Raw genomic sequence first — 15142 nt, forward strand, 5'->3', positions numbered from 1 at the left:
GCTTATTTTTGTCACTGAAGTCAGCAGATCTGAGCCTCAGTGATGCACAGGGAGGAAAAGCTGGTGAGTAAGAAGGTGCCAGCATTACGTCGTCCCTTTTCAAAGTAAAACCACATGTTAAAGCTTTGGGGAAAGCCCTGAGCTGCATCTAGAATGGTTACTAGCTCTTCGATAAATCCCCCGAACCTAGCAGCTCGCTAAGCATTCCCAAGTCCAGGGCAAGGCTAAACCATCCTGCAGTGAACACTCCATCAGGTCCAAGCTGGGGCTGAAGCCCCAAGGGGACTGGATTCACTCTCATCCCACTTGCTTTTGGACTAGGTGGTGGGTAAACTCCGGGAGCAACTACAGCTAATCAAAACCGCCTGCTTGTGCCTCTGAATCACAGTCACAATGGAAGAAGCCGATGATACCAGAACACGCGGCACCATAATTATATCAATCGCTGTACGTTTTGGCAGACTATCGAATCAAAGTTTACTACAAAATAAAAAAGTGTCGTTAAACAAGAACTTCACCCTTACAAGGTTCTCGTTCCCCTAGTTAACTTAATAATATGGTATTCCCCACTACTGTCTCACCGTATAGCCATAATATCTCCTTCCCTTACTTAAAATCTCTCCCTTTAGCATCGCTATGCAAGTGCTGTTGAATATGCTCCCTCAGATTGCAATCTGGAGAGATTATTCAACTACTCTGCTTTACTACCCCAAACCAAGGTCCTTGGCATACGTGCTGCTGGAAGGATCAGCCTGGGACTGACTTCTGAGGTTCGTTTTGAATGTTCAGAATGCCAACTGGCTGCAGGCTAAAAAAAAATATTCTAGGACCAACAGGAGCGGCGCCAGGGTTTTTGGCGCCCTAGGCGGGGGTCCTTCCGCGCTCCCGGTGGTTGGCGGCAATTCTGCAGCGGGGGGTGGGGTGTCGTTCCACACTCCTGGTCTTTGGGGCACTTCGGCGGTGGGTCCCGGAGCGCGGAACGACCCCCTGCTGCCGAATTGCCGCCAAAGGAGGCAAAATGCTGCCCCCCCAAATCTGGAGCCCTAGGCGACCGCCTAGGTCGCCTAAATGGAAGCGCCGGCCCTGAGGACCAAGCTTTGGAAGTGCCAGTTAGAGCGAATTCGAACTCGCTGAGTGCACTCAGCAGGAAAATGCCTTGTGAAGCTGGCTGGGGTCTGGCAAGATGGGAATTTAGCTTCTTTGCAGACACCCGTGATGGAAACCTTGCTATTTCACAGGTCAGTGTGTGGGGGAAACATCATTCAAATGGCCAGGGGGTTGGGGGAGACCAAACCCCACACTCCCGTGGGCTGATCCAACCGTGCGTAGGCTGGAGCACTGCCTGCTGCCTTTCTATACGAATTGGGCAGACGTTGGGGCTACTGGATGCCACCTCCCCACAGTTCCATCCTCCACGCTGGCTTAGGTGGGTGGCTACCAAGACTGCTCCTTTTAGCACAGCCCCACCTTGCGGCCTAAATGGCTCTTCTACAGTCAAATCGGAAAGAGGGGGCTGCTCAAAGTGACCCGTGCTGCAGAAATCCACCGACCGGCAGCTGCTAATCCCAGCAGCTGGAGCTCAGCCAGGCAGCCTGACTGAAGTCTGTCGAGTAAGTGACGCGCCTAGAGAGAGTAACGCTTGGCCGTACACAAGACTGGCCCAGGGGTGTATAGAGGGTCAGAATGGCTCAAACATATTGGTGTATTCGTATTAGAAATAAGCTCAGTCCAGGATGCTGCAGGCACGGGAGAAGCCAGAGGCTATGCGCCATGTGCCTCCTGCAGGTGCTTCTCCCCAACTGATCTAACACCTGCCAGCAGGTCTGGCTAAGTTGGCTGTCCCCAAATGAAACTCGTTTCCATTTGAAGCTGCACGTCTACACGACTCGCAGGCCAGAAGAGCGGGAGCAAGCTGAGCAGGATGCACTCGGCACTGGCTGGGAACTCAACCGCAGATCAACAGGACATGACTTCGGAAAAAATTAAACAGCAGAAATCTTGGCACAGGAGCCCGACAAACGAGGGGGAAGTGGCCAGGGGAGCCTGCTACACTCAGCACATTTACACAACGGTCTCAGCGACGGGCTCTCTCTGCCACAGGATGCAAAACAAACCTCCTCCGGCCAGCAGCCTCGCCCCGGTAAAAGGGACGGCCCTGTCTCAGCATTCAGCAGGAGAATCCCCATCTGCAAGTGCGATTCAGGGGCCCGGGAGCTCTCAGTTGATGATGTAGCAGGGGCAGTCGCTTTACGAACAACGGTGCATCCTCTAAAGGAGGCAGCAGAGATCAGAAACTCTGACTTGCCATTAGTGGGCTATTGCAGTTGTGCAGTTATGGGCCAGGGGGGTTATCTTCTACTCTTTTTACACATGGGAATCCCCCTGCATGGGCATCAGGGTACATGCCTTTTACCGGGCATCTACCCTGGGTATGTACCATGTATGGGGCCACGTGTGAACCACGAACACACCGAAAGTGACCCCAAATTCGGGGTCAGGAAGGAATTTTCCCCCAGCTCAGACTGGAAAGGACCGTAGGGGCGGAGGGTCGCCTTCCTCTGCATGGATCACGGATTACCTGCGGGGCTCGGCTGGGTATATCTCACTCAAACAATTTCCTGCCACTGCAGGGACCTTGGGCACTGGGCACCTTGGTCCCTCCAGTTTTCTGCCTGTGGCACACAATAGTTTATTATAGACTAAGGAGACTACTCTGGTTTTATTCTGGTTGTTGGACTTGGTGTGGAGGTGGGTGCTGTTTGCTGGCCTGTGATATACAGGTGGTCAGACTAGATGATCCCTTCTAGTCTTCAACTCCGTGACACAGAGCTAAACCCCAGCTATCTAGCCCAGGCCTGCGAACCACCAACTGCTCTCCCAGGTCGACATCGACACGAGTTCTGGCCATGCAGCCGTCTCCTGCAGTGACCTCACTCCAGCACAGAGCCTGGGCAATGCTACAACACCTTGTCCTTCCATGACACAAATCAGTCGCGCATGACTCCTGGAGCATGCACTGACAAAATCCCCAAACTTGCTGCCAACTTTGTAGTTTGTTACCAAAACAAACACAAAGGCACTTTTCTCAGACTATACAGGTCCTCGTTCCTGCTCGCCTAAATCGAGCATAAATCAGGAGTCACTCCACTGAAGTCAATGGGTTTACACAGTGGGTGAAAGCAGTGTAAAGAAGAGCAGAATCAGACCCCCAAGATTCAGTGTGGTAACACACCCACGCTGTCTCTGCTGGGCGCGTACCATCTAACACCAGGGACTGGATTCCTTTCCAGACCAACAGGACTGGCAGATGGAGAAAAAAAAACTGTATTGTGTCTTACCCTTTTTGGCCGTTTCCATTTCTTCCTCTGTCCAGCGAGAACTTTCATTCATTTCCAAAGAAGCTGAAAAATAAACAGACAGAACCAAGTGGTCACGGCGAGAGGGATTTAAACGTACGAAACACAGCAACTGAGCCAGAAAATCTCAGGAGGGTTACTAGTGCCCAAATGCCAGCCACGCCGATCAGAATATACCGTACATGGATAGCGCCTTTCATCGGAGCACCCCAGAGTGCTTCACAAGCCTCCGTGCCAGGCTTAGATACAGGCAGGTGCCAGGCCCAATATCGCCGAGCCTGCATGGTATCCGTCACACCGAGGGAAGGTCTGAGTGGAAGGTAGCTTTGGGCTGGGAAAACAAAGCCAGTCCCACTTAGGGAAGCTGCATTTTGCCAGTGATATGTTGGTCCCACTCGCCCTTGTCCCGCAGCACAAAGGTGCGACATAGCTACTGATTTTCTTCTAATCGCGTGGAGAGGTGTTGTCGCCGGGGGTGGCAAGAGCTGAGAACTCAGACCGGCTGCAGGGCCGTGGTCATCTCAACGATACTGATCAACCCCCAGGGAGTGGAGAGTCAGCAGGGGGAACCAGTTGTCAGCAAATCTGATGCGCTCAGAGAGATGGTGCAATACCCAGGTGATCAGAGATTTCCAGAGACTGCATGCAGCACCTTGGGCTACATCGGCTTCACCTTCACACCCAACGAGAGCCTTGGAGCAACAGCAGCAAAGAATCCTGTGGCACCTTATAGACTAACAGACATTTTGCAGCATGAGCTTTCGTGGGTGAATACCCACTTCTTCGGATGCAAGCAGTGGGTCCGAAGAAATGGGTATTCACTGCTTGCATCCGAAGAAGTGGGTATTCACCCACGAAAGCTCATGCTGCAAAACGTCTGTTAGTCTATAAGGTGCCACAGGATTCTTTGCTGCTTCTACAGAACCAGACTAACACGGCTCCCCCTCTGATACGTGGAGCAACAGCGACTCTCAGGAGGTCTGGATGCAACCGTGCCCTCCAACCAGCACAGTAAGAGATGGGTGCCAGCTATGCCCACCATTCACTTATATTCTCCACCCCCATGCTCCATGTGGGCCTGAGTAATATATTCACTTTGAAATAATCCTGCTGGCAGCCTGGCACACGTGAGCAAACCCTACAACAACAAACCAGTATGTGAGTCAGAGACAGAAAGCCCCCAGTAAGCAAACAGATTTCCATTTCAGCTGCCAACAGGCAGAGCATTATTTCAACACTGAGGAGAGAGGTTTTGACCACGTCCTTTTAAAATGGAAACTGGGCCGACAGGCTAGGTTAAAGGACAGTGGTGGGGAAGAAAAGCAGCATCTCCAAGAAGCTTGTCTAGACCCTGGGGCTCCGGAGGGGCAGAGTACAGCTCTGATGCCCACAACCTGTTAGGTACCAGGGCCTGGGAGTGAGAAGAATGCATCTCCTTCACAGCTGACTGCACCAGATTGCAGGTGTCACCTCGTGGAAGTCACTGCAGGTCATTTCCTCCATTAGAAATATAGTCCCCACAGAGATCCAGCCAGCACATGTTAGCTCAGCTGGTAGAAGAAATCAATACCTGGGAATTCTCTTTCCCCCTCCATCGGCAAATTCAGGGCTTCAAGATTTATTTGCTTTAAGTATCCCAAACACACTTGACTAGGCATTTAATTGAGTTTTAATAAGACTGTTAGTGTATGTTAAAAAAATGTCAGATAAATGGCCTTTTGGGTTTGATTAATGGTATTTATTGAGGTTGAGCAGTTACATAACAGATGTCTGCTGGGAGCTGCAGCTAAACCACAGGATGGGGGGGTTTGTTTTTTAATGTTCAATGGGACTTTAATATGCAGTAACTGTCTTCGCCAGCCTACATTAAATCACTACTGGGGAGACAGAAAATGTAACTGATTGCTTCGGCACGCCAGTGACATCAGCCCATTTCCTTTGGTCACTTTACTATTGTCAGCTGTCTTTTCTCCCCGCCTGTGATTCCACCGGAGACCTCTGGAGGAACCATGTCCTAAATGACTGGGATTATTCCCTACCGCTATCGGCACAATGCCTAAGCACCCCAAACAGGGCCCAGGGCCGCACCGTGCTAGAACTATACACACACAGACAGTCACTGCCCTGGAGAGCTCACAGTCCAGGGTTTAGACAAGACTCAGCCGCATTTACAGACCTAATTTATACTAATAAAGACACTGCTTTCAGTAAGGAAATTCTCCAACAAACAGGCATGGATCCATGTTTCTTTGGTATTTGCTATAGGGTATGAGGCAAATACTGCAGTCAGCTTATCGAAGACAGCCATGGATAGTTCCCAAGGGCAGCCACCGTCTTTCTGTCAGCCATAGAAGGGAGGGAAAGACAGACACCATCTACCATCGCCTGGATATGGCACTTTTCAACACTTACAAGCCCCCATGTGGCTGGCAGTGGAAGCTATCACCTTTGTATGGGTCTCAGCTGCATGCAGGATCCTTGTCTCCTGTCATTCCAAACTAAGGGCTACACTAGCCATCTGCCCAGGTGTTTTAGGGTGAGATCGGTTTGACTTCTCTCTCTCATTTCTGATGACACCACGGGCACCGCCCTGCCAGCCTGAGATGCCCTAAAGTCTCAGGAAACATAATGGCACTTTGAGGATGTTCCGGGGTTGTTGTATTGGGTCCTCTCCTTTGAAATCACTGCACACGTGTTTGCCCGGCGGGGAGGTTGGCTGAAATGGGGCAGGGAATCAGAGCTGCATCGAACAGGCTAGTAAAGTCCCAAGCGCAGACGGCGTGGGACAGAAAGTATTAGGAGTAAGCGACGTGCTGAGGATCTCCTACTCTGGAAGAAATATGGACTCACAGGCTATAGGTAGAGAGTTGTCCCAGTCTTCCCCTCACCGAGCCATCATCTGTGGTGCCCACGAAGGCAAGGAAGGGAAAGCCTGGCTTTCCACCTCCACGATCACTGCAACAAGCTGCATCAGAGCCATCGCTCAGCCCTACTGCTTCCGAGACCAGGCGCGCCACAAACTGGAGGGACCGGGGGCCAGGGCAGGGAGGGAAAATGATCGAGTGACTCCAAGCGAGGCCCCCGGGCAGGTGCAGCGCACTGTGAATCTGCTGGCTGTGGAGCTCCCAAGGACAGTCTGAGCCCGCCTCGGGGCACATGGTAAAACGCTCCGCCAGGATGGCCTCGCACTCAATAGCCACCGGCAGCAGAGAGAGGCCTGCATGAAGATCTGTACGTCTTTGCTGAAAATAGCACAATTCCCTTTGCCTTCCTTCAGGGCTTTCCAGCTGAGGTTCCACGTGACGCAAACCTCACCTGGTGAGACACAGGCCTGGCCCTCTGAGATGCCTCCTGTCCAGCTGGATGAATTCCACTGGGTAATCCTGAGGTACTGGAGCAACATCACTCCCACTCCTCAGGACAGGAGGAATTTTAAAGAGCCAGGGCTGTAGGACAGGCTTATCATCCTGCATGTCCAGCTAGAGAAATCGAGGCACGGTGACTTGTTCCAGGCTGCCTAGTGAATCAGTGACAAAACAGAGGCGAAACCCAGCAGCCTTTGTTCCCAGGGTCTTCCCTCCACCCAGCTGGCTGGACGGATACAAACCCCTCCTCCCCACCTTGGTTACAGAGGCTTTGTGCCCAGCAGGTACGTACCCAGCTCTGTGTTCTGCTGCGGAGCGGCTGCCTCCTCGTGGTTGGCCTCGTTAGCCATGGAACGGGTGATGCGGCCTTTGCGCCGGCCCTGACTGTTGGCGGTTTTACGCCCTTTGGAAGCGACGGCTTCTTTCTCGTCGTTATCCTCCCCGGACGTGTCGTCATTCTTCTCCCTGCAAGAGCGGGGAAATCACTGGGGGGATGGGATATATTTTGGGAGTTTGCAACGAGGGCACTTTGCCTGACTTTGGGTGGGTTGGGTTGTTTTTTTTTTCCTGCAGATGGTTGCAGTCCCAAGAGCGTGCAGAGACCTGACAGAGACAGGTTTAATGCTGGGCCATTCGAATTTATCATCGCCTCCTCCTCATTTATCTTCCTGAAAGGGACCTGCTGGTAAATGTTTAGGCAGCCTGGATACAATGAAGCCAGATGTTCTCCTAAGCCAAGTATTAAGCCCATTACAGATAGCTAGCAGTCTGCCTGCCAACCTTTCCCAGCAACAAATCCAGCGTTCCCTGCTAAGCCATGCTGTGCCAGGCACTAAGACAGGCACGGTTATAAAACTGGTCGAATCCCTTGAGCTGGAAGATCTCACATCGACATCAACACCGCTAAAGGTGAAGCCCTATGCTCCGCTGCATCCTGAGCTCTGCTTTGACTCTAGGAGGCTCAGCAATATCTCGCAACAATAAAACAAACCTTGGTATCAAAGCTGCTTCATGGACTGATGGGCTTTATAAAGCAAGTCAGTGATTTCTTCTAGGCTCGAAATCTATAAACGAATAGACTCGCTCCTTTGCTAGCAGCAGGTTTAGCCTGCTCTGTGCTAGGAGAAGAGAGGGGGGTACATGCAGCGCATCCCAGGTAACCTGCAAAAGGATCACCCAATGCTGGGATCAGAGCCCAGATTCTGCTGGCTGCACTTCAAATCACTGACCACCCCCACCCCCTCCCCGCGCCCAGACTCCGCCCAGTGCGGTTCTCCTGAAGGAGGGAGCACTGAGATGATGAATTCCCAGCCCAGTGCACACGAGGATCCCTAGGGGCGAGGAGCGGAGAGAAAGGAGGAAACTTGCTTACTTTGGCAGTTCTTCTTTGTCGTTTTCTGCTTCCTGTTTGTCTTCCTCCTTCTCTGCCTCCTTCTCCTTTTCTTTCTCTTTTTCATCCTTCTCCTCTTGGCTGCTACGGGGCATCTGCTGCTGCTGCTGCAAAACAAGGGACAATAAAATAAAAAAAAACGGCTGAGGCGGATAAATCTTAGCACCTGGACTAAAGCAAACAAGCGCATTTAAACCATGCTGAAGGGGCTGACCGAGAGGGGAAACAAACAACAGAACAGTGCCTGAGCTACGGGGTGGACCCTGCAGTCAGGGGGCAGGCAGGGCTACTGCAGGCCAGCGGCTCAGAAAGCGTAATGCAGAGATCAGAGCCCGTTTCGGGTCTGTGCTTGGGGATCTGAGCCAACACCCATTCAGGTGAAGGGAAAGGCTCCCACTGGCTACAAAAGCAACGAGGCTGCAGAGGCTACGAACTGCGCAACCCGTTTCAGGGCAAGTGACGCAATGAATGCTGCGCAGGAGACGTGAACCTGACCCCACATCACCTGAAGGAGAATCAGCACAGCTGGACAGACACTTCATTTAGGAGCCGTTACTCCCATCTGCCCCAAACACTGCTAAGTGTGAGGCACCCACCTGTCTTTACCCTCCTTTAAGAGGGTTTGTGCAGGTGCCCATCAAAACTATCGGCACCACTCCCCCTCCCAGGCATTTCATGTTACCAAACGGGAGCTTTTCTAAAATGATAATAATGATGCTGGATTCCATTTTGCAGCTGCAGGAAGACACCAAGGGGAGGCCTGATTCCTCAGACCTCCTTCTGGCTAGCATCAAATGAAAGGAATTCCACAGAGACGTAGAAATGAGAGACGGAAGTGATTTATTAAGCCATGCAGCTCCCCAGCTAACAGAGGACTGTTTCCTATAGTAAATCCCCCGGGGCTTGGCCAGAGCAGCTTCCCTGGGGAACGGATTCCACAGGCTGAAAGGAAGAACTCTCAAACTGAAGGGCTGATCCCCGATGATCTGTGCGGCCTGCTTGCAGCTGCTAGGAAGGAGCTTTATGGCAGAGGTGTGCGATTTGAACACAGATCTCCCGTGCACCAGCGTTCCGCACCAAGCGAACTCTTGGGCCCCAAAGGGTTGGTGCTAACGGAGCCATGCAGAGCTATCGAAATGGGCTACAAGCGAGAGGAAAGCATCGTGTTCTTTCAGGCCTTGATTCGGCAAAGTATTGGAGGCACATGCTTCACTTTAAGGATGCGCTCACAACTTCAGTGCCTCTCTTTCCATTTGTGTGGGTTCAAATGGCACAAACCACACGGCAATCGTAAAGAGTGAGCCTGATTCTCTCCACTGCCTGCCGCCCTACGCTGGCATCCGCGCTTGCACAACAGGAGCGTGAAGCCCAGCCAGATCAGAACGGCAGCCTGTCACGCCCGCGGGGCACTAGTGAAAACGACGACACGAGGCGTGAAGCAGCGAAGAACCGGACATAGTGACGAGAGAACTTCGAAAGGGTTGGAACCGCAGTTCAGAGAATACCCAATTGCTTTTCACACCTTCCTCTGATCCGCCAGAAGCTCTGTAGTCTGCAACAGGGCCTCCAACATGCTGTCTCAGGAGATTTCTGGGGCTGGTAAACCCAGATTAGCGGGAAGCATGGGTTCTCAGGACTGGCAAAATAAAATGTCTCTAAGTATCAACCGCTTCTGAACTTGCAATGAATTCTGCATGGACTCGATGACCTTTCGAGGTCCCTTCTGGTTCTAGGAGATAGGTATATCTCCATATATTATGTGGTACTCACTGCAGAGGGGCAGGATCTAAAGGGTTTATATCAAGATCTGGGGTTGGAAATGGTGCTCCTCCCTCCGGGGCGAGGGAGCCCCCTGAAAGGCAAGAGATGTTCTCTTGACCCAATTCACACAGCTGCTAGATGAATCAGGCAAATTCAAAGAAGCAGTTCGGGTATTTAAATGCCACACCATCAAATCAATACAGGAGATTTAGACTCGGACATCAATGCAAGCGTAAATAACGAGGCTCTACAAGCAAGTGCTTCCATGCCTGCAGGGTAAAGCCAGAAAAATGCCCTTGTCTAGCTAAATCCCCAATGCACGTACTCATTCATCCAAAAGATCACACTAGAGGAACTGCTGCCAATGCATCTGCATGGACAGGAAGCAGCAGTGGAGGGCGTTAGATGGCAGGAAATCGGGGGCGGGATTTTTCAGACCTCATTGCGGGTTAGCGAGAGCAGCCTGTACGGGTTTAAACTTAGTGCCATTCATTAATAACAACTACTGCTAATAATCTGTTGCATTCATTTCAAGGAGGCTGCTGCAGAAGTGGAACCCGATGCTCACGAGTGCAAAACACTCTCTGTTTGCTGTCCTCAAGAACACCAAGAGGCACCAGCTACTTGCTGAGTAACTGCTACTGGGTAGCCACATGCGTCTGTGAGAGCCCCACTTGGGGCTATGGAGGCAACGCATCTGAACGCACAGAGGACCTCTCGGGAGGTGGTAACTGCACCACTTTATTTGGCTTTTCAACAGGGCCACCCGGAGGATTCAGGGGACCTGGGGTCTTTGGCGGCGAGGGGCCCCCGCTTCGGCAGTGGGGGGTCCTTCCGCTCCGGGACCCGCGGCCGAAGTGCCCCGAAGACCCTCAGCGGGGACCCCCGGCCGCCGAATTACTGCCGAAGACCCAGCACTTCAGTGGCAGGTCCCGCTTCGGCGGTAATTCGGCGGCAGGGGGTCCACACCAGGGCGGAAGGAAGATGCTCCGGGGGCCCGGGCCCCACGAAAGTTTTCCGGGGCTCCCGGAGGAAGTGAAGGACCCCCGCTCCAGGGGCCCCGAAAAACTCTCGTGGGGGCCCCTGCGGGGTCCGGGGCAAATTGCCCCACTTGCCCCCCCGGGCAGCCCTGCTTTTCAAAAGCGCTTGGTTTAAACACAAATCCTGAACTAAAACTGAAATGCAAACACAGCAGCTACTGTTCTTCCTCCTGCTCCTTTGATGGCCTCTTGGGTTTGCAGGAAGCGTTCTCATGGCTAAAAGGAATCTCCCGACCTCCACGGACGCACGTCTCCAGAATGTGATGGGTCTGATTTACACCCACCAGAAGGCTCGGCTCAGACTGCAACCCTCCCTCTAATTCAGCTCCTCCTCCCTCACTGCCCTGGTCCCACCCCCTCCAGTGTCAAATATTACACATGCCCAGCCCCTCTCCTGGCACTGCGGCAGAGGCAGGTGGTTAAGGAGGGGAGCAGAGCTGCACGAGGATCATCCTGAACACAGCACATGGCAAAGACAGGCGGACAGGGAAGCAGCGCACAACACAACAACATCCCTGGGTTGCACTAATGCTGCCCTGAACTCCGTGACCCTTTCTGAGTCACTGACACGGTTCGCCAGTGAACTCTGGAGCTTGGGTTCGGCTCGGACAAAGAGCCACAAGATTAGCAAGACTCCCTGAGCTTCAAAGGGCCTGATGGTCTCTGGAGGAGAGGCGTCTGGGGGGGGTGGGCTAGGGCTTCTCATGTGGTCAGAACCGGGACACTCCCTTCCAATTAACCATTTCAGCAACGAGGCACAACGGGTTTTAGGAAAAAGATCTTAGGCTTTTTTCAACCCTTTTTACTGCACTTACCTGACGTCCAGCAAATGGGGCGCAGACCTGCCTCCCTCTCCCTCGCAACGGGCTGAATTACACGTGACGACAGCCCAGGAAGTGCAGATGCCAATGTGCCAGCAAGTGTGTAAAAGGCCGGGGCGGGGCGCCCCTCGCAGCGTCACACCCACTTGGGGTGGAAAGGGTTCAAGCAGCCACCGATTTTACCCCCCTGCCATGACTTCCCAGCGCTCCCCCGGAGGGCCTGCCTCCGCGCTATCCCACCGAATCCGTGCCATGGTGTCCGAGTGCTGCCAGGACCCTGGGAGCATGCGGGGAACTAGACGAGGCCGTGTGCTCCCCCTTTGCTGCTCGGCCGCCAGGCGAGGGGGCAGGGTGTGCTTGTTTGGGGAGCTATTGTGGGAAGGCCAATGAAAAGAGGAGCCTTGTGTTTTTAACGCCAGCCAGCCACAGCTAGGCGTGCTCCCGGAGCTGGGTCAGTAACAGATCCGCACTGCCAGCCGGCTCTGGCTGCCCCAGCATCAGCTCACCAGCTTCCTTCCCCTGCCCTGATGATACACGAAGGGGCTTCCCTGTAGGGCTACCCAGCAGTGCTCCACTCTCCCCCCAGAGTCACAGCAGCTTTTGGCAGCCCACAGCCCCATGCACTGAGGAGTCACCTGCCCACCTCTCGCTCCAGAAGGCCCATGGACACTCCTCACTGCCTGGGATGGCGCAGGCAGGAATTCCCTCACAGAGCCAGGAGAAGGCCTGCTCTGCCCTGGTCACACAACCCTAATTAATCTCCAGACCAATGGATTCCTTCCGGTGTTTGGGGGCGTTGGGAAACAGGCCTCTGTGCAGCAGCTGGAATTCAGGATGCAGAGCAGAAGGCGCACTAGCTGCCACTACATCCAAGTGCCCATCTTCCCACACTGAGGTCAACGATTAATGAGTGATCCAGGAGACGGGTCACCGCGCAGGCTAACAGCCCCTCCCTGCCAGATGGGTTCATGCCCTAAACACGTCTGTGACCACAACAGCAGCAAATCAGCTCCTGTTCCTGCAAAGACGCCAGCTTCTCAGCTCAAGGCTTCACTGATAACCCCGCCAGCCAGTGTGCGGCGAGCTACAGTGTCCATGCCTGCTGCAGCCTCCCCAACCCCATCACTGGTTCCCCTCTGCTCAGGCCTGGTCTACACCTAGAACTTAGGCTGACCTAGCTACACAGGACGGGGCTGTGAGAGATTTCGCAGCCAGAGCGACGCAGGTAGGTTGCCCTAACTCCCACCGCAGAGGCAGCTAGGCCGACAAAAACATTCATTCCTCGCCCCGGCGAGCGCCTCTCCGAGAGGTCAATTACCCAACTGAGCTGAACCCCTTTGTCGATGTAGGAAGCACCAACGCGACAGCGGCACAGCTGCAGACCCACAACTGTATCGCAGTAGCCGCTGTAGTGTAGACATCCCTTGCAGCATGCAAGCAAAGTGGGATGAAATTTACAAGCCAACTCCATCCCCTGGCCTGCTCACAAGAAGGGAGCCAGCAGGCAGAGCCGAGATGGATGTGACATTACCATCCTTCCCTTCTGAACTGACACATACTAGGTGGGAACAACAGACAGGAAGGATGGTCCAGCGGCTAGAGCACTAGCCTAAGAGACCTGAGTTCAAATCCCTGCATTGCTACAGGCTTCCTGTGAGAGCCTGGGCAACTCACTTAGCTGCTCTGGGCCTCAGTTCTTCCTATAGAAAAATGGGTATAATAGCACTTCTCAGCATCACAGGGGGTGTGGTGAGGTGCCCAGAGACGGCGGCCATGGAGGTACCTTGGATAGATCAGCTCCTTCGGCCTTGACAATAGCCACACACGGAGTTCCTGTTCACGGCATCACAAAGCTGTGTTCCTGAGGGAAGGCTTGTTATCCTCTTATCTTGTGTTTGCACTTATTCAAACCAGAGTGCTGTAATCCTGTACGGCAATTGCAGCTCTTCTGCATAGTATCAGATTGGGATAGCGCAGATGATATGATCGCTGAGCGCCAACGAGCAAAACCACAGGGTGGGACGGGAGCAAAAAGGCAACGAAACACACCCACCGAAATGCATGCGCATGCGGACGCAGCCCAAAGGGAGTCCATGTCCCTTGCATCGCTGTGAAATAGGATGTGCATCTGAGTAATTTGATCCTTCAACAGAAAAGAGAAACCCAACCTGTTGGAGCTTAAACAAGCACACACAATTCCACTCTGGCAGCGGGTTTGTGGGGTACGTACACTGAAAAACGGCTGTGTCCGGGTCTCCTTCCCTCCTGATGAAAGCTGGCACTTTTTTTAAAGTTTGCCCCACCAAACACTTTTAAGCAAGTCTGATGCAACGTCAGCCACAGCATTAACCTAGCATCATCTCACAGGAAAATGTGTGCTTCGCCCCACGAAAAACATAAATAAAACAGCCAATGGCGCCCCCTAGTGTTTGGGCTACCCAAATGGCAGTATTGCCCTCAGACGGATGGGAACAGCATAGGTGGACAGATGACCATGAGAACCAATACATCTTACTGCGGTTATTATGATAATGCCCCATCCCAACTGTGAAACAACATCAACGTCAACATCTTTCGCATAAGGCCACCGAGGAAAAATGCGACTGATTCAGCTTGTAATCCTTCCCCCAGTCAGGAGGCCTCCTGGCTAAATGTCTCTTAAAATCGTGCATTCCTTATTGAAGCTATTTATTCCCCATGCTGTGAATCCGCTGCAGCAAAAGGAATGTCAGGAGCCATCAGCAGAGCCCCGGAGTGCAGCGAGATACCCACCGACCAGCCTGCGAAGGAACCTTGGGGTACAGCCATACTGACGGATGCCACGTTTCCCACCAAAGCAGTGAGCATCACGCTGAAACCCAGCAAACCCTGGCTGGGAACAGAGCACCGAGGAACCCGGAGAGGTTGAGCCCATGCCCTGCAGCACAGTGCAGATGCAAACAGGAAGTGCCAGAGCAAGTACTTGGAGCACCCCAAGAACGTGGACACCTGCCAGTAGCACCGCGGAACCCGGGTCACAGACCCGGACCCCAGGGTTCTAGGCACTGCACAAATGCAGAAAAGACAGACCCTTATCCAGAAGCCAAATCGAAAACCACAAAGTAAAACAAAAGCAAAGCAAACAAAAGACTTGGAGGGGAAAATAAAGGGATCTGAGCTGTCGGCGCTCTCCATGGCAAAACTACAAAAGGAAAGGACGGGCCGAAGAGCTCTCAGCAGGAAGACACCTGGAGTCAGCGAGTCACAGCTCCTCGCCCAAGGCACGACTAGCCCTAGAAGTATATTTTCTAGCACTGGGTGACATCCAGTTTTCAGGGACACTGTTCCACAGTCTCTTCGCCAGGAAACGTTTCCCCAATATCCAGCCCACAGCCCATCTGCTTTATCTAATCCCAGTGCCCTCCTAGGG

General features: G+C 53.1%; 1 protein-coding gene across 30 annotated transcripts in view; it reads right to left on the reverse strand.

The window, feature by feature from the left end:
• NCOR2 (nuclear receptor corepressor 2) overlaps window positions 1–15142 on the reverse strand; it is a 593256-nt gene that overhangs the window by 92601 nt on the left and 485513 nt on the right. For 28 of the 30 annotated variants that reach the window (XM_039505017.1, XM_039505016.1, XM_039505026.1 and 25 more), the window contains 3 exons: window positions 8094–8218; window positions 7014–7186; window positions 3339–3401 (listed from right to left, as the gene is read on the reverse strand). In XM_039505017.1, coding sequence (XP_039360951.1) covers window positions 3339–3401; window positions 7014–7186; window positions 8094–8218 — 361 coding nt within the window. The remainder of the gene's footprint in view (window positions 1–3338; window positions 3402–7013; window positions 7187–8093; window positions 8219–15142) is intronic. The other 2 variants (XM_039505010.1, XM_039505041.1) reach the window with 1 other exon arrangement.

The sequence above is a fragment of the Mauremys reevesii genome, linkage group 18 (assembly GCF_016161935.1).
Source record: "Mauremys reevesii isolate NIE-2019 linkage group 18, ASM1616193v1, whole genome shotgun sequence".
Lineage (NCBI taxonomy): Eukaryota > Metazoa > Chordata > Testudines > Geoemydidae > Mauremys > Mauremys reevesii.